The 19313-nt window shown below is 40.8% G+C and overlaps 1 protein-coding gene across 1 annotated transcript in view; it reads left to right on the forward strand.

Moving 5' to 3' along the window:
• The window catches only part of ANKRD27 (ankyrin repeat domain 27), a 55547-nt gene that overhangs the window by 29999 nt on the left and 6235 nt on the right, over positions 1-19313 (forward strand). Inside the window, exons 13-25 of the mRNA XM_063167677.1 lie at positions 3564-3656; positions 4455-4582; positions 5031-5113; positions 5911-6026; positions 6760-6852; positions 7226-7423; positions 7734-7793; positions 7921-8040; positions 11599-11643; positions 14569-14691; positions 16494-16691; positions 17769-17888; positions 18365-18526. Coding sequence (XP_063023747.1) covers positions 3564-3656; positions 4455-4582; positions 5031-5113; positions 5911-6026; positions 6760-6852; positions 7226-7423; positions 7734-7793; positions 7921-8040; positions 11599-11643; positions 14569-14691; positions 16494-16691; positions 17769-17888; positions 18365-18526 — 1539 coding nt within the window. The remainder of the gene's footprint in view (positions 1-3563; positions 3657-4454; positions 4583-5030; positions 5114-5910; positions 6027-6759; positions 6853-7225; positions 7424-7733; positions 7794-7920; positions 8041-11598; positions 11644-14568; positions 14692-16493; positions 16692-17768; positions 17889-18364; positions 18527-19313) is intronic.

The raw sequence follows: 19313 nt of genomic DNA on the forward strand, positions 1-19313 counted from the left end.
CCTTTTCTGGGATTTTTCCATGAACTTGTGCAAGTTTCTTTTGTAAACTCAAAAAAAAAACCAAAAAACAAATCAACACTTCCATATTGTGCAAAGAGAGTGGTATTTCTTGTCTGTAATTGAATTATATCCAAAAAAATAAAAATGTTAGTTTAAAAGAAACAACCTGCTATATGATTTTGCTTCCTGCAGTCACTTGGCTGTTATTCACAATCAATATACAAAGAGCAAAGCTGGTGCTCTGAAAGGAAACTGAAACCAAAGCAGAATTATCTTCCACAGCAATGCCAGCAAACTAAGATAGAGTATGAAGGTCTTAAATTTCTAGAATAAAGACTGTTTCCTAATAAATGCCTGATCCTATCCCTTTTGGTGTAGTTGAGGATAGCAGTTTTTATACTGGGATTGCACTCAAATGTTGTACCTTAAGTGCCACTTCCATTAAGGTACTGTAGTTTGGGAGGCACCTGTCTTGAAAGACAAACTGTATATTTGAGAATCTAAATGAGGAATTCCATGTCTGCACCATTGGAAGAGCAAGCCATTGGTGTTTCTGCCCATACTTCAGCTAGATCAGCTCCAGACCTAGAGAACTTTACCACTTCAGGGTGAATGTGCAGCACCAAGTCCTCTTGCATTGCCTTTCCTTGGAGTCAGCGTGGCTGGAAGGCAGCAGAGCCCTGAGGATGAAATGAGGGATAGCTGGAAAGGAAACAGCCAGAGCACCCTTTGCTCCTGGGCAGGAGAGGGTGGCACACAATGAGAAGAGTCTGAGGTGGAAATGGAAAAAGAGTAGGGAGGAGTTGGAGGAGCATTGCTCTCCCTTCATGAAGTTCCCAGTTGAGATATGTCCTTTTCTCTCTGGTAAAGGGGATGAACTTTGAAGCAGCAGCTGTCATCTTGCTGCCCTGTGATTTCCTTCTCCAGATTGGAAGAGGGTGTGGGATTGAAGTGAGCAGGAGCATTGCTGTGCCCTGGGGCTTCATTACAGCCCCTTATGTGGTTATGCTTAATTTTATAGCTGGCTTCAGATGGAGCTGCTGGCAGCTGAGTAATGCTGCTGTCCAATCCCTAATGAAGATTACTGCAGAAAGAAACTCAGCAGGGGACTAATGTACCCTGAGGGATAATGGGCACATTCTCACCCTCCTGTCAGTAAGTGAAATGCACTCAGGACGTTCTTGCCAAATCCCTCCACCCAAGGTCATGCAAGTCCTTGTGAGACACTTTGTGGGGAAGAGAGGAGCCTGTAAAGCCTGAGAGAGTCAATTTTATTTTCAGAATTGTCAACATTATTCAATTAGAATTCCTGTTCATAAGTGTTGGATACCAGCTCATTCCTTTGCATGGCTAATGTGTGGTAAGACTGTCAAGTTCAGAGGGTTCAAGTGAGGTATAAAAAATAGGGAGTCAGAGCCAGCCATGAGGGAATAGGCAGCATTTTGTTTCATGTGTGGGAAGAGCTTCAGATGGGAAATGATCCCTACTCCCCCTCCCCACCAAACACTTCATTACCCATAGTTTGTGCTCAAGAGTTCCTTTTCTAGCTTCTGCCACCTGTATTTTCTCCAAGTTATCAGTTGTAATCAGGGGGATGACTTGGGATAGATGATTACAAAGGAACACTCTCATAGGGATTACAAAGGTACACTCTTATAGGTACAAATACTTTTTCTACACATTTTAGTATTAGATTCAAAAGGTCAATAATGTTTGGGTGTGTATTTTCTAGACAACATACCCTTAAAATACCTGAAAGTCCCACTCCAACCAGTCTCTTTTTAAAAGCAATACAAATTCCTGGGCTATAAGTAAAGCTGGTACAAGTGGATTCTCGCTTTGAAGGCCTAAACTTGCTTAATCCTTCAGTGAATATCTGATTCTTGTCATTCCATATTTCACTGTTGAAGATATGTGGTTTCACCTGGACTGTTTTTATTCTGGTTTATATAATAAATATGTAATACTGCTACATTAGGGTTTCTGTCTCATGTGACTCTTAAAATAATGATTCCACTTGGGGAATGCTTCCCTTGAAGACATACACTGTGGAAGGAGCAGTTCTAAAACTGCAGTAGTTCTTGCTAATGGTTACTTAGATTCTCCACAGTGAAAGTATAAAGCTGTCTGTGAGCATCCACGCTAGAAATTCTGGTTAGACATTAGGAACTTGTACCAGCAGTTAAACTTTTGATCAAGTATTTCTTAGGGAAGTTATTCCTCTTCCTAGTGAAGAATCTAAGGAGACTAGTGTTATGTGCCTTGCAATTCTGAGAAGATATGCTTGGGTATCCTTAACTAAAGTATAAAGATTTGAAAAGATTGGTGAATATTTGTCACCTTCCTGTATCTAAATACAAACAACTTCTGTGAAGTACAGAGAAAAACTTGCATCTCCAGACCTCACAAACATGTTTTTAATGACATTATTTGCTGAACTCTTAAGGGTTTTTGGGACAGTTTTATGAGAGGCATCTGTGTTGATTTTGAAACATGAATAGCCCTAATTTCTAGAAAGTCTGAATCGACTTATGTTGTTTATTTGCAGTTTATGAGGCTCAAATTTCATGCTGACTTGCTAATGTAAGAGTGGAGTCAGACTGGTTTTACTCATTTACATCTGGTCTTGATAGACTTTAATTGCAAAAGCCATAGCCCAGATCCATTGAAGTTTGCCTGGTACATGGGTGTGTGTCTTAAATGCAGTGGTTTTCTGTTTTATGGAGGCTGAAGTCTTTCCATTTCTGGAGAGCCATTATCCTGCAACAGCACCACTGCCAACCACAAGCAGCTGTGGCTCAGAACCAACCATGTGCAAAAGTTTCCATCTGCATTCTTAGGAAGTGTTTTCCTTAGGTTGTTGTTTTATTTCATGGGAGGATCAGTGCTGCCACCTCAAAATCTAACTCCACTTAGTAATTTTCACCTGGCTTTGGAGGCATTTATATTCTTTAGTGCATCCTGAAGTGTATCTTCAGCTGTCTCCAAGGACTGATGCAAGGTTTGCAGCTGTATCTGCCTGGCTCAGACCAAGTAGGAAATCTCTGCACAGATGGATCTGCTGCAGAGCAATGCTTTGCCTACTGCAATCTTGTATTTTTCAGCCAGCAGCAGAGAGTTCAGAATTCTTTGAGTCAGAGTTGTATCTGGGTCATCTTTTTTAGTAGCCATCAGTAGACGTGTTTCATGTGAATTTCCCTAATTTCTCCTCTTGAGAAAGCTGTGTTATACCTCTTACAGTTCCTGCTTTCTTTGATATGTATTTCTTAGTTTTGCTATGTTCTTTTCTAGGTGGTACTGCCATAATTTCATTAATGTTAATTCACAGTGAATTTCAGTAAAGAAATATTCTGGTAAACATCTACTTATTATTTCTATGGGTGCCCAGTCTTTTATGTCTCAAAATCTTAAAAATGAAATTGATTCAGATTTCCCATGTATCTGATAATTCATACATAGTAAATAAGTGTCTAATATTTTTAAAAGTTATTTCCCTGTTATGGTTCTGCACTTTTGCCTGTAGATGACTGTATAAATAATCAGTCTATCTGTTTTATTTTCAGGAATCTGAGAGTCTGTGTGACAAGCTGCTCTTAAGACAAAGGATGAACTTGTTGTCCCAGATGTCTGCTGCACCAATAGACTGCTTATTTAAGGTTAATAACTTTTATGGCAGAATATGTATGTATTTGCACATTTCATGTTTATATCCCTCCCTTTCTGCAGTTTTCTGGAATGTAATGAAGGGTTAATTACATTAGTACTGTGAAATGTCTTTTATGCTAAAATGCTAGAAGTGTCTTTTGAATCAAGTACATCTCTGTGCCAAAGCCTTGCTAACATAATATAATCTTATGGATTTCAGTACATGTTATATGAAATATAGAAGAAAATGAGGATGAAATGCTGCTGCTGTTTGTATTGTGTGGCCCATTTAAATCACAGATGTGACACTGCTTGTGTCTCACAGCTTTTAGTGCTTGAAATTGGAAGAGCTTTCTGAAATAATTTAGATGTAGTCACCTGACAGCTACTTCATATTATCTGTTAATCTCATACTGTCATTCTAAAAGAATTTTGCTTATACAAGGACACAAAGCAGAGCTTCTAATTATATGTTCACAGCTTATGGCTGGAGACTTAGTAATTTTATAGACATGTTTTTGCACAGAGGGAGCTCAATTTCATGATTGAGTCTAAAGGGGACAATAGGAATTGTTTTAATTTTTTTATAGAAAGTGAAGTAAGCCAAGAACAGTTTATTTTTAATAGTGAATGCCCATTAGGGGGTTTTGTGCTGTGACATTGTTCATTTCTGCTTTCTAATGCTTGAATACGTCTTTCATAACCAAGTCCTTTCATTTTGTGCCTCAGTAAATTACTCTTGGCTTTTTTGTCTTAAAAGGAGGCCTTTTATATTGGTTTCTCATTCTCTCTTCTCTTGTTTTTTGTAGCACATTGCTTCAGGTGATCAGGAGGAGGTGGAGCGGCTGCTCAGTCAAGGTGACAGTGATAAGGACACTGTACAGAAAATGTGTCACCCGCTGTGTTACTGTGACAAATGCGAGAAGCTGGTTTCTGGGTGAGCACCCTTCACCCCACAGATGCACAGAAAGCTGTGTAGAAGCCTTTATCTAAGATTTCCCTCAGGAAATATGCTGCTTTTGGTTATAGAGGAATTTGGGAGCACTTGAGGATGTAGTGGAGGGCATGTGGGTGTGTGTGGCTTGAAAAAACAGAAGAACTATTGGGAACATGCAGAATCCTTTGGAACCCACTCATTCTGTGATGGAGCCTGTGTGGGCTTTGGTAAACATGGTGTTTCTTCTGTTGAATCAAACTTACAGATCTGGGCCTAACCCACTTCTCTTAACAAAATGTAAAGTTCTCTGTGGAATAACTTGTCAATTTAAAAGGATAAAAAGTTCCAAAATTATTTTTTTGCCATCCTTGGCAGCTTTTCCCTTTCTCTCCTCCTTCCTGCCACCACCTGGGTAATTAAGCTGCTTTCAAACCATTGTGTTTTAAAGGAAACTGAACGACCCTTCCATTATCACCCCCTTTTCCCGAGATGACCGGGGGTACACTCCACTTCATATAGCTGCTATTTGTGGTGAGTGGGCTTGCTGTTCTTCACCAGTGTTTCCTCCTCCTTTTGCTTTTGTGTCTTTATGTCAGTCTGTTTCCCACCTTTGTATTAAACTTGGAATTCTGCATTAAGTTTTTATGTCAGTCTGTTTCCCACCTTTGTATTAAACTTGGAATTCTGCATTAAGTTGTTTTTTTGCTTCTTTGCTATTGAAACTTTGCTGTTTCTATCTGAGCACAGACTGAAGTTGTTGTATATTCTTTTAAGCTCAGTTTCTTATGGCTGAGTTAATCTTTGGGGTTTGACTCTATTTTTGCCATAGTGGTTACCACAGTGGTGCTTTCTTCAGCTTTGAAAAAAATAAAAAAATAAAGATTGTCCTCAGAAATCAGTCTTGTTTTAAAGGACTGGCAGATTGAGAAACAACTTTTCTCTTTCCTGTAGCTGGCTATGCATTGTAGAGCTGTAACACCTATATTATAATGTTCATTATGTAATTGATTTTCCTTTTATTAGAAGCTGTATTATTTTCTTAGTGGGTGGTTTGTTATCTATAATTTCCTTTCTTATTATATGAATCCAAATATTTTCCTTTGTTACTTGTAGGATACAAATATATAGCTTGCTTTAAGCTGGAGGTTCTTTTATGGGGCTTTAACATTGAAAAAAAACCCAAATACCAGAGCAGTGAATATGCAGTATATGGAAACATAGGATGAAGAAATGCAGGGTCTCTTGGTTTATAGTCACTGTTTGAATTTGATAAGTAGCAGTGTTCTTGTACAAAGTTTACACCTTTCTTTGAATGCTTATTTTCCAAGGTCAGACTTCCTTAGTGGATTTACTGGTAGCCAAAGGAGCCATTGTCAATGCCACAGATTACCACGGTTCAACTCCCCTTCACCTCGCCTGTCAGAAGGGATATCAGAATGTTACAGTAAGCACAACACCTAACCTAAATAATAAATACATGCATCTTACTAAGTCTGCTACTGTTACTGGCATTTAGATCTTCTGGGGAGCTTTTACCAGAGCTGTGTAAGCTGTCAGAATGGAGGATCTTCCATCATTGGAGTTGGCAAGATATTTTATTTTTTCTCCTACTGCAAGGTTTTCAGCCATTGGTAATAACCAGCTGGCAGCTCTGCACAATTCATCCACTTTATTAACAAAATGTCCAATACATAATACAGATGGAGAGCAACTCTGCTCTTGCTTTGTACAGAACAACCATTGCAGCCATTGGGCTGAATTAAATGCTTCACACTGTGTTTAGGATAGACTGTGTAACTACAGTAATTATTGTCTACTTGAATTTAATGTATGTGATATTCTTCAGTTAGCATTGTTGAAATAAAGTTGTCTTCACGTGCCTAGGCTCTTGAAATGTGAGGTAGATGATGTAGTGAATATATTGCAGTGTTTGCTGCAGTAGAGATTTCATTTTTGTCAGTTAAAATTCTGAATATGTAAGAAGAGACTTTGTATTCTCAGGGTAGGGCACAAACAGTGCTGCAGTGCCAAGAGGGTGGTGTCTGAAACAGGAGGCAGAGCTAGTGTCTCATGAAGTGCTTCATCATGCCAGAACCCTAAAGGAATCTGCAGAGCAATAATTGTTTGTACATTAATTTTTTAGCTACTGAAATGTCTACTTTTGCTTTTCTTTTAAGCTGCTCTTATTGCACTACAAGGCAAGTACTGATGTTCAGGACAATAATGGAAATACTCCACTTCATTTAGCCTGCACTTACGGTCATGAGGATGTAAGTAATTGTTTTGTATCAAACCAAATGGGCATTCTAATGCAATGGAATTAAACTGATGCAAATTAGCACTAAACTTATATATTTTAAATAGTAAATAAAAATATTTGAAGGCTAAATTGTTTAATGCTCTAAATGAGGACTTTATTTGGTAGTTCGTAGCAATTTTTAATGTGACTTCACATTAAAGATAGCAGTGCTTTGCAAATCTAATTGTTTAACTCTTTATTTAATGACACTGAACCACTAAAGCCTTCTCTTTAGGTAATGGCTTACATAAGCAGCAATAAAAACAGACCTTTCAGGATTGTGCCTGTTGTCTGAGCTGAGACACAACACTATAATTTATTGATAGCTTTCCTTTTTTTCCCAGTGTGTCAAGGCTTTGGTGTACTATGATGTGCACTCCTGCAGGCTGGATATTGGCAATGAGAAGGGAGACACTCCTCTGCACATTGCTGCTCGCTGGGGCTACCAGGGCATCATTGAGGTGCTCCTGCAAAATGGGGCAAACCCAGAAATTCAGAACAGGATGAAAGAGACTTGCCTGCAGTGTGCATTGAATTCCAAGGTATTCCTCTTCATCTTCCAGCCTGATGTCTTTCTGATGCAACACCACAGAGGTGGAGATATTCACTGCTAAGAGGGTTTCACTATTAAAGAGAAAATGTGTGTTTCACTCTTAGGAAAAAGGGTCCCATTTTAACTCCAGCAGTGGGAATACACTCTGTGGGATAGAACATGAACTTGTCAATGGGTACTTCTAATCTGCTCAATCATATTCTGTTCCTAATTACTAGGTTGTCAGCTCATTTGTGTTTCAGTCAGTAGATTCCTCTGTGAATGGAGTTACATTGGTTCTTTTTAATATTTTTGTGCAGATTTTGTCATTGATGGAAGCAAACTACCTAACATTTGAAAGAGGACAGAGTGCTTCTGAGGTAACAGCCCATGCAAGCTAAATTGTTTCTTGTCTATGCTTAACCACCTTTATTTGATATTTCACCTTTTCTGGTTGGTTGGTTGTTTGATTTATTGATTTTTTATTTGTTTTTTTCCAACTGTAAGTCACCACTTAGGTCTCCTCAGCACTCAACAGAAACTTTCAGCAGAGGATCATCTGTCTCAAGCCTGTCATCAGCATCAACTGATATTAGGCAAGAAGAAGCAAAAAACAATTATAAAGAGGTAAGATTGAGGTATAGGTTTTGACAGTAAGCAAAGTGAAGGAAGCTAGAAGAGTGATAATTTGCCACAGTGTTTTAAACTGCTTCTTCAGGACTAGCCTCCTGTCTGGTTTGGAAAATGGTAACTGCTGTCCTCAGGGGCTTTGTCATCTCAGTGCTTATTTTTGTATGGCTTCAACTGCTCTGTTGGTTATTTCTGGGGGAAAATTGACACCATCTCTGAAGTAGTTGTTCATATTTATTGAAGTTAACTATGTAATTTAGAATTTGTTGAGGTTTACCAAAGTACAGTGGTAGTCAGTGCCCCAAGGCCCTGGCTGTCCCATCCAGGGATTAAGTGCTACTGTTAGCTGAGAAAATCTGTCAGAGAAAAGAGACTTGTACAGCCATGCTGGCCAACAACAAACTGGAATGTTAAGACATAAGACATGCTTTCAAATAGGCATGGGAGTCAATTTATAACAAGTGAAGAAGTGCAGTCTATATATTAAGTATCTTGCATGTATGTGTTTGCTGATTTTGCTCTGTCCACACCAGATGGCATCCTCTGAATTTGTTCCTGTGGGATCTCAGATCCACACTTGTTACCCCTTCCCAAGTCTGTCATATCACCACTCATTCTGATGCTTTTTTTTATTTTTCCTAGTCTGTCTTTTCATTATTTTTTTCCAAACTGACCTCCTAAGTATGTTTGTTTCTCTCAATATCACCACTACATTCAACTTCTTCCTTTTCCTGGTATTAAAAGCTTCTTTTCTTGCCAGAAGTTTCAGTTCTCTAAGAATATTGAAGAAACACAAAGATGCAAATTTTGACTGTCAATATGATTTCACACTTGAGTTGCTCTGTGAGAGGCTCAGTGTAGGGCTGGACCTCCCTGTTTGTGTGGAGTCAAGCACTCTAAATAAGTTCTCCTTGTAGATTGAGGATTTATTTTTCTTTGAAGCAACAAATTTATCACACCCAAGTGCTAAGACTGTAGTTCAAGCCAGGGAAAAAGATTACAAACTGCTTACACCTGAGGTCCTTAGGGTTAATGACCTTCTCTGTAATCCAGCTTTAGCTGATTTCTGTTTGCCAGGTTTCACCTGGCCTCCCTGCTCAAAGGGGCAAGAGCCTGATGCTGAGAGAGCTCCATGAAGGAAACACCACTGGAAGTAATGGGAAACTGATGCAGTCAGTTTTCCAGATTTCAGGGTTTGCACCTTGGATTAAGGGGATCCAGTCAGATCTTGATTAATCCATACTGAATTAAACTCTTAAATGAGCCAGTCATAGTGGCTTGTTTATTATGACTTAGAAAAGAGAAAGAGCCAGGATTGTAGATTTGGGACCTGCACATTTTCTGTTCAGCAGCTGAAAAACTGGCCATGCAGGTGAATTGTAATAGATTTGTTTCTTCTATTTTTACATTTAAAGGAAGGTTCTGTTCCATGCAAAAGTGAGAAAACGAACTGGAAAGATGGGGAAATGCATGTAGCAGACATTTTGCCCTAAGTACTCTTCATAAATTATCTATAAGCTGCATAACAAATGTAGCACTGCTGGGGCCTGAGACAGCTTTTAGTACTTTAAGAAAGTTGTTATTTTTGGAAAGAAATTCAGAGCTTGTGGGTCACTGCTGTTACTGTGAGGCATCTTGTATGGCAGAAGGTGACTCCTGAAAAATCCTAAAGACCTCTGCATTCTCCAGTGGCATTATCCTGTATGATCAGGGGAAGTTCAGGGGAAGCACAGACCTCCCTAGTGTATATAGTCCATTTTAGCTGTATATGTGGAGAGATTGGGATTCAGCCAAGTTCTGGAAGAAGTTGTCTTCACTTCTGACATCTATTGCCCCTCCTCAGTCAGTGGAGGGAAATTCACTTCAGAGAGGAAATAATCTCAGACATGCTTAGTTTGACCTGAGTTGCACTCAGGTGTTATTTGTTGACTGTATTCTGTTCTGTAGTTACCAGAGAGGAAGTTTAAAAATAAATGCCTGTCTGAGGTTTAGACAGCTGACTTTCAGACATTGAAAGTTAGGAGAAAAAAAAAAATCAAAGAATCATAGATTCTGCCCAGAATGACCAATTTATGACTCCAAGGACCTTCATCCTGTATTAGAAAGGTGGTAATAAACCCAAACTTAGCAGTGTTCCTAAGAGATAAAAATGGAGAGATTTAATCTGGCCTCTGGTCTTTCAGCTGTTTGTGTCCTGTTCTTCATCTAAAACCCTGAAGAAAGAGATCAGAACAATAGAACACAAATTTCAGTCTTATTCTTCTTTGTTTGCCTTGCCAAACATCACTGTCACACTCAGCAAGGTGGTGATTTCCATATGAAGATTGAAATGTGACTGAAGCTGTCACTCCATGACAGCTTGCAAGGTGTTCCTCACTATAGAAACAAGTGTGTTGAGCCATTAGCATCTTCAGTGATTGTAGCACCGTGCTGGAATAATTTGCTATGATACCAAAACAGACTTTCACAAAGCTTATTAAATGATTCTTGACACTCTGCAGAGCCAGGGGAATTGTGAGAGGACTGAAGGACTCTCCCTGCCCTTTTACTGGCACCTTTCCCATTCGATCAGGTTGGATCTCAACTCCTTCATGTGAGAGTAGAGACTTAGAGAAGAGAAGAGACAAGTTAATCTCCTTCTCCTGCTTTCACAAGCAGCCTGAGGGCTCAGGGGAATGGCACCAGTGCTCTGCAGAGCTCCTTCCACCTCTTCTTCCCTCACGTGTCTGTTCCCCTGCAGAGCTGTGGACAGGCAGGCACCTTCCTTCCCCACCACTGGGGCCCTGGCCTCACCTTACACTAAAATGGGCTAATGCTGGTCCCAATGTATACCCTTTAGTATTTATATTTTTTCAGATTTTAAGTAAGAAAACAAATTTCATATTTACAGTCAAGTTGGCTTTGTAAATATTTGGTTTTAGTGCAGGATTAAACCAGTTATCTGCAGCTGTAAAGGTAACAATTGGAAAGCATCTTTTTCATCTTAAACTGTTGTTTCTCAAATAGCTTTGTGCTCCTGTAATTACACTGTTCACTCTAATTATAGAGAAGGGCACAGGAGTAGTGTGTTCAGGTTTTTGGGAGGCACTGGCACAATATTTTAGGAGCTGTGTGCTGGATAATGAGAGCAGCACAGAGCAGCTCAGCAAGAGTGCAGCCAGTGTTGGTGTATATTAGGGTAGGGATTTGCCTTAAGCAGGCATTTTTAACATTAGATTCACACAGAAATGCACAGGGCAGCTGCTGCTGGAGCAGCATCATCAGATATATCAGCTTACATGGCTTTGTTTATGGGTGGGCCACATATCCTCAATTCAGATAAGTACTATTTAACTGAGCAGGTCAGAGATCATCAAATGGCCACAGGGCTTGTACAGATTCTCTATTTCGTAAAGGAGGAAGGTTTTTCCTTTAAAACTTTATCAATAAATATGAAATGGGCCAGCAGTAATCCTACTGCATGAGCTTAGGAGGTTAGCAAAGGACACAGGATTTTCTGTGTTCTGCTTAATACCCATACCAGCAAAGCAAATAAATAATTTTCTTCATATACAGGTGGAAAAACTCCTGAGAGCAGTTGCTGATGGAGATCTGGAAATGGTGAGTGTTAATGTGGCTGTTGAATATCATTGAATTCCATTTTATCTCATTCAAATTGAGGAAGTTACTTGTAAATAGTATCAAGTGGAGAATGCTTTGGGTAATAATCTCATGTAAAGAGGAAATTCAGGTGACACAGAGATGCTATTTGTGGGGCACACATCAATGTAGAGTTTGGATTTCACTTCAAATGGATAGCTGATGATATAATAATACCAGTTTCAGATGTGATGTTCTGTAATTTGTGGTACCACCTGTCTTGACTATTCTTTTATTTATTGTTGCCTTTATGCCTTAAAAAATTAGATACTTCCAATGTCATTCTACTGAAAAATTGAAGATGACACAGGAATCTTGAGGAGTTTTGCTTTTGGAAATGTGTGTAAGGCTGTAGATTTCTTGATTTTCTTGTAGTTCACAGAAAAAAACCATAAAGCTGTGTGAGAATGCAAGTTTACCCTGCTGGGTGCATGTTCTGAACAACCTGTTTGGGTTTGGTTTGTACCAGGAGTAGCAAATGCCAATGAAGCCTCATAGAGTCATCAGAAAAGAGAAAACTCATGTTACAAAATATGTGCCATGTTAATACTGTTTCTCTTATGTTTTATTCCACTGAGATGATGGAAATAATTTATCTGCTGATAGAGCAAAGAACTGTTCAGTTGTTGAGTAAATTTCATTATCCTGGTTTACAATGTGACTTAATATAAGTAATTATTTCCAAGCCAGCCCTTTAGTCATTTCAAGAAGCAGTAATATGTGCAATGCTGGTATTTGCCATTTTCCTGGCCAGTGGTAAGTGTGCATGTATTACAGTTCACTTTTCACCCACTTTTGAAAATCTAAACTTCATCAAGAAAATTAAATACAGTGCTATAACTTGCTGGGAAATTAGTATCTAGCACTGCTCAATAGATATCAACAATGAAAAGCATGTAGAAAAAAATCATATAGAAAAAAAATCATATAGAAATCCAGTCTGTGCATTCAGATGACAGAATCACCTTCTCTTATGTGGCTTTACTTTCCTCATTACTGAAGTTTATGTGAAGCTGCTCAGAAAAGGAGAATCATCCAGCTGGATGACAAATGTTATAGATTGTATATCTATTAAAAAAACACAAGTATTTAAAAACTCTGACCTTGTTCTGACAGCCTGAAGTCTGTCTGCATAGGAGCAGCCACAGCAGCCAGGTATTAGGGCTGCTGTAGGTGTTTGCTGTGACAGCCAACTGAGCTTTGCAAGAGGAGGCATTAAAAAATGCTGTGAAACTGGAAGATTTAAAAAAAAAATACACATTATTATATGATTGGTGTTGTCTCAGCACAGCTAGGGGATTTGGTGCTCTCCTACCCAGTCTGTCCAGTGGGAAGGATATGTGCAAATCTACCATAGAAAAAACCAAATCTCTTGTCTGCAATAAGTGCTGTGGAGCAGCTGAAATGTTGGAATGAGGGTACAGAGACCCAGAGTGCTCAGCTGAGTATTCCAAAGTAACCCAGCAGTGTAAAGAACCTTTCAGATGACAAGTTACCTTGTGAATGGGACTGGGCAATCTCCTGAGGTGGTTCACTGTGTGTCTGCCTGAAAGCACAGGTAATATTTTGACCAAAAATGCCTTTAACCCAAGAAGAATGGCCACTGCACTGTAATTATAAAGAGATGGACACAGGGTGTGTTCAGGTTTTTGGGAGGCATTGGTATCAATATGTTTGGAGCTGTGCACTGGATAATGAGAGCCAGCAGTATTGGGCTGTCCCAGGAGGAGGAGGAAATCAATTGTGAGAGTCTTGGTGAGTCTGCAGGGAAAGGGGAGAGTGAAGTGACAGTTCTGCTTAATTTAGACATGTACAAATGGAGCAAGTAGTAAAGCTTTGCTGAGCTGGCCTTCCATAAACAGGCAGGCTTGAAGAGAGTGTTTCCTTTGTTCCAGAGAACAACATGGTGTTTGCAGGGAAAGCAATAGTCTGTAAAAACCAGAATATTCCTTTTCAGGCTCTATTATGTCATCATTCAGAGTCAGGTACAGGGCCTTTCCTGGCTTCCCAGGATTTGTTGTAGCTGCATGTGTTTAAGTGGCTGAGACATGGATGTGTTGTTTTCCCAGAGCTCGGTGGTGAGGAGCAGAACCTGTGACAAGTGTGAGAGTAAACAGAGTGGGAGGAATGTCTCAGAAATCCCACTGTCCCCATTCCCTTGGACTACAGCTGCAGAGCTCTTGGCTTGGTCCAGTAGTAATGGAGACTTAATACACTCACTGCTAATTCTAAAATGTCTTTAGTGAAATTAGATTAATGAATTTCAAGGTAAAAATGTACTGCTTAAACATTTTTTAAAATTGAATGAAATGTAATGTAAAATTTAAATGCCCCAAGCATCACTGTTTGCAGATTGCACATGAATGCCCTGAGCCCTAAGGCTTTACTGAAGGGCCTGTCTCTCAAAAATGAGGCACTGCACATAAAGAAAAGTGAAACTGTCCAAGTCCTAAGTGACAGGCCTAAGGAAAGTCAGTGCCCCTGCAAAGTTTTAGGTATCATTAAATGTTGTCATCCTTGTCATTCCTTATGTTCTTTAAAGCAAAAGATGAAGCAAAATTCACATTGATATGAGCTGGCACAAATCATCTGAGCTGCAAGGATGTGGAGTGTTTGAGAGTGGGTGAGCACTGCAGTTGCGATTAGGCAGCAGGAAGTCATTTATAATTCACTTCACTGTACTTGGAGAACTTCCTAGCTGCTTTGTCAACAATAACACTTGAGTTTTTAACTTGGCCTGTGGGCAGCTGATGGCAGGAGGTGGCTGTGTGCTCTCCCTGGGAGAGTCACAAGTGTGTGTTTGTCAAATCTGACTTGTCCACATGTGCAGACCTGGTAGGACATGGAACTTTGGGACTCTAAAGAAGGATTTGCTTTTTATGCCAGGTCCGTTATCTCTTGGAGTGGGTGGAAGAAGACTTGGAAGATGAGGATGACACAGCCAGTACATCAAAACCAGAATTCTGCCATCCATTATGCCAGTGCTCAAAATGTGGGCCAGCACAAAAGGTTGGAATATTTATTCTGTAAAAAGAATAATTTATATTCTTGTAATGTAAGTTTTTGCTTCAGGGAAATAACATTCATATTGCCCAGCACCTCTGTCTCTCTTCTAAAAAGAAATTAACTATATACAGATTTTCAGACTTCATCTGATGGTATGAAATTGTTCTTTTTTTAATGGAATTGTTGAAAATTTTGAATACAGAAACAGTGTTCATGACTTGCACAATATATAATGGATTGAGAAAGCTTCAAAGTTTGTTTTTGGGATATGTGGAGTGCTGTCAGGAAGGTTTGGGCCACTTTGAATAAACATTCATTCTTTTCTAAGCCTCTGATTCTCCTCAGTTTACACTGCTACTGGCCCAGCATATCTACTTACCTGTTAGTAATCAGTTCAGGAAGGAATACCTGCTAATCCCAGAATCCATGTAATGCTGATAAAGTCTTTTTTTAATTGCATGGCATCTTTTCTACAAGCCGTATCTAAAGCCTCTTCAGAGCTCTGAAATAATTACAAAGACTTTCTTTTCAGTTGCAAAGATTTTCTTCCCCCTAAATTACCACACTCTGTAGAATAGAATGAGGCTTTAGAATACACTCTTTCTGTGGTTTTTTTTGGTTTGTTGTTTTTTGCTTGGGTTTTTTTGGTTTTTTTTTTGTGTGTGTGTACGTGGTTCTTGTTTGGTTTTTTTTTGTTGTTGTTGTTTTTCATAAGGAACAATCCCAGCTTTTTGGAAATAGAAATTCCATAACTTGCCTTCCAGGAGGTGTCTGAAGGGGTACATGACTGGATGAATCATTGCAAAATAAACCTAAATACAAATTTTCAGTTGATTGGCTGCTTTGGGCCTAACAGCACTGTGAGATGGCTTAACTTCTGAATTCCCCATTGCCACCACACACTTATTTTGTGCAGTCTTAGAGTGTTCTGTTGTCCTCGAAGGCTTCACATTCACACCATGCTTTATTCTCTGGTAAGGGCTGTCCCTGTGCCCTCAGGACAGGGATCAAGTGCTGAAGATGCCAGAGCTGGAGTCCATGAAGCTCATTTTATTGCTGACAGGGAGGGGAATGGCATCTGCTGTGGAATTTACTCGTCTGCTGAGTGAGAAGAAGGAACTTGTTAATTAATCCTAACCCTGTGCTAGGCAGGCACACGTATAAAGCACAGGATGGAAGGCTGTGCACCACTGTAAATGTTAGGCAGGCACAGTTTGCAAGAGGAGTGAAGGAGGATGTTCTGTAGAGCTGGGTAAACTGTCCTCCAGGTGCTTTCCTTATCCTGGCTCCCCAGGGGAGTCTGTTCTCTGGGCCACTCTTGCTTCCAGGTGAATTAAATTTATTTTAGTTTGTATCCTTATTACCCCAAGCTTCATGTAGCATTGAGGTGTTTATTGTCTGTTTCAAAGAGCGTAAATATCTGTATAAATCAAAATAACTCATTAACACTGCCTCATATCCAGTATGAGCATCCTAGCAGCTGTATAAAAACTTTCAGTTTTACCTCTCTCTCAAACTGTGCTGCTTTAGCCTCTTTTTAATACTGTGAATACTTTGTCTAGAATTGCTCTCCATTAAGTTATCATGTTGAAAGAAAAGAGATAACAATAAAAGTAATTTTCTGTTGAAAAATACTGCCAAGCTGCTCTTCTTCACTGACTTTTTCTGAAGGCCTCAAATTAGGCTCCAGCAGAATTTCTTGTAATGCCCATCTGCCTATTTTATGTGAACTTGGCAGGTATTTGGCTATTTCATTGATTAAAACAAAGCATGATTATAGTTTTATTGTGTGCTTTCCTCAACAGAAGTTTTCCAAGATCTGTGCCAACGGGCTGGGGGTGAATGTTTCCAACCAGGATGGTTTCACCCCCCTGCACATGGCTGCTCTGCACGGGCACAGCGAGCTGGCGTCGCTGCTGCTGCGCCACGGTGCCAGTGCCAGCGCCAGGAACACGCAGCTGGCATCTCCCCTGCACCTGGCCTGCCAGAGGGGACACTCCCAGGTAACCCTGCCTGCCACTGAGCTCCCTGGCACCATGGAAAGCTGCCTGGGGAAATGAGCGACCACACTAAGCCGGGAGCAGAGAAAATGAGTTTGGCGGTTCTGGTTTTTGTTTTCAGCGTCTAAAATCTCCAGATGGAAAGGGGAACTTTGAGCTGAAATCGTTTCAGAAGACACCTTTTCTTTATGAAAGCATATATGACTTATATATATAAGCATACATGACTTAAAATACTGGTTTAATGCAAAGGGTGCAAAAACCTTCTGTTGTATTTCAAATGCTTTAAACATCCCTTGTGCAGCTGAATCTTCTGTGTATGTTCCTCTGTACTTTCTTCTCTGGGTTATGTTTGTGTCTTGGTATCTTCAGTAGCCACAGTACTAAATACTGTAGATTCAACTGTTACTGTAGATTCAACTCCTCACTTAGATCATGAGGCAAGTGCAGCTTTGAGGCAGCAGATAATTCATCCCTCACTTCAAGTCAGGGAAGCAAAAGCAGTGAAGGAGAAGTATGTGCCCATGGGGGGTGGGTGTCAATACAGGAGAGAGAGTAAATGAGACAGGAAAATAACAAACAGTTTGAAAAAGCAGGGGGAAAAAGGCAAATGGAAAGATGAAGAAAAGCAGAAAATTAGGGAAATTAGAAAAGCGGAAAATTATTTAAAAATAAGGAACTGAAGGCTGCAGGAGGGAAAAGAAAAGGTTGTTGAAAGTGATAAGAAGACAAAGTACTAGGGAAGCAAGAAAAATCAAGAATACAACTCAGAGTTGTAGGCTAATTCATGGGATAGTTGTAGATTAGTTCATGGGGTAATTACAGTATGAAGAACTCCTTCCAAGTGTTGTGATGAGTTTGGAAAAGGGTGCTGCTGCTCTGGTGGTTTGATTTTGATGTTTTGTTAAGTTACTGGTTATATTTGTTTTTCACCCACCTTGAGTTTTATTTTCTGGCCTTTCTTGTAGTTCCTTACATTTTTCTTTTTAAAAGTGGGTGTTAAAAAATGAAAATTAGTTTCATACTCAGTTACTTAGTACTCCTATTCAGTAAGACTGAAGTTGTTATTTCTTTCAATAGGTGGTAAAGTGTCTGATGGATTACAATGCAAAACAAAATAAAAAGGATATATATGGAAATACTCCCTTAATTTATGCATGCTTGAATGGTCACTATGAGACTACTGCCCTGTTGCTGCAGGTGAGATCACTGCAGAGTGTTCTGCTGGTATTTCTCATGTGATATCTGTGCTTACCAATACTCAGGATCAGTATTTTTAGTTATGCATTTCTCTGTCAAAAATATCTAGGGAAAGAAGAGTTTTAATCCCATCCCTTCAGAGATGTTAGATAAATTTTAGATGAATATTACCTTACTATTAGATAAATATTACCTTGCTATTGTACAGGTAGCTGTTTTTATGGAACTTCTATGTGGCAGGTGGCAGGGATTCTGTCACATAGGGTTGGGGGTTTCTAAAGTATCTCTAAAGCTCGGAGCATGTAATAGAGATATGCAAAACCAGAATGAGCTGATCCATGAAACAAACCGTGGCTGGGGCATGGGGCGGTAACGTGGCCAGGTGGGTTCTTGTGGCTCTTGGTGCAGCCGCCCTGGGCCCTGTGCAGCTCTGGGGCTGCTGCTCCTTTCTAACCCGCTCTCCCTTTGCTGTGCAGCACGGAGCCTCGGTGAACCTCTCCGGCAGCAGGGGCAGCACGGCTCTGCACGAGGCCGCGGCGGGCGGCAGCGAGGCGCTGGTGGCGTTGCTGCTGCGGCACGGGGCCCTGCGGCACCTGCGCGACGAGCGCGGCTGCACCGCTGCCGACTGCGCCCAGCCCGTGAGTGCTGCAGGGCTGCAGGGCAGGGGAAGGGCCCTGTGCTGGCACTGCAGGGCTGCACACACTGAGCTGCACCAGCTCTTGGGGGTATAAACACTGACATGCTGCCCGTGAGTGCTGCAGGGCAGGGAAAGGGCCCTGGGCTGGCACTGCAGGGCTGCACACACTGAGCTGCACTAGCTCTCGGGGGTGTAAACTCTGACATGCTGCCAGGGGAAGGAGCCCTGTGCTGGCACTGCAGGGCTGCACACACTGAGCTGCACCAGCTCTGGGGGGTGTAAACACTGACATGCTGCCCGTGAGTGCTGCAGGGCTGCAGGGCAGGGGAAAGGGCCCTGGGCTGGCACTGCAGGGCTGCACACACTGAGCTGCACCAGCTCTTGGGGGTATAAACACTGACATGCTGCCCGTGAGTGCTGCAGGGCTGCAGGGCAGGGGAAAGGGCCCTGTGCTGGCACTGCAGGGCTGCACACACTGAGCTGCTCCAGCTCTTGGGGTATAAACACTGACATGCTGCTCCTTGTGCTGCCTGGCGATGCTGCCGGCGGCCTGTGAAGCCGGTTGGGTTTCTAGAATAAGTTATCCTAGACTAAAAGGATGGGTCCAGAAAGAGTGGAAGCACAGACCTAAATAAAATGAACATTAACATCTCTGTAATGGCAGAGAGAGCAGAAATTGGATGTAGGCAAATGAACACCTTGCACTAATCAGTAGTGCTGGCAGCAGTGTTCCTTTTCCCACCCATTATCTTCTGCCCTTCAAGGCTTTAGATTTCTTTTATCTTGCA

Source organism: Melospiza melodia, chromosome 13 (genome assembly GCF_035770615.1).
Source record: "Melospiza melodia melodia isolate bMelMel2 chromosome 13, bMelMel2.pri, whole genome shotgun sequence".
Lineage (NCBI taxonomy): Eukaryota > Metazoa > Chordata > Aves > Passeriformes > Passerellidae > Melospiza > Melospiza melodia.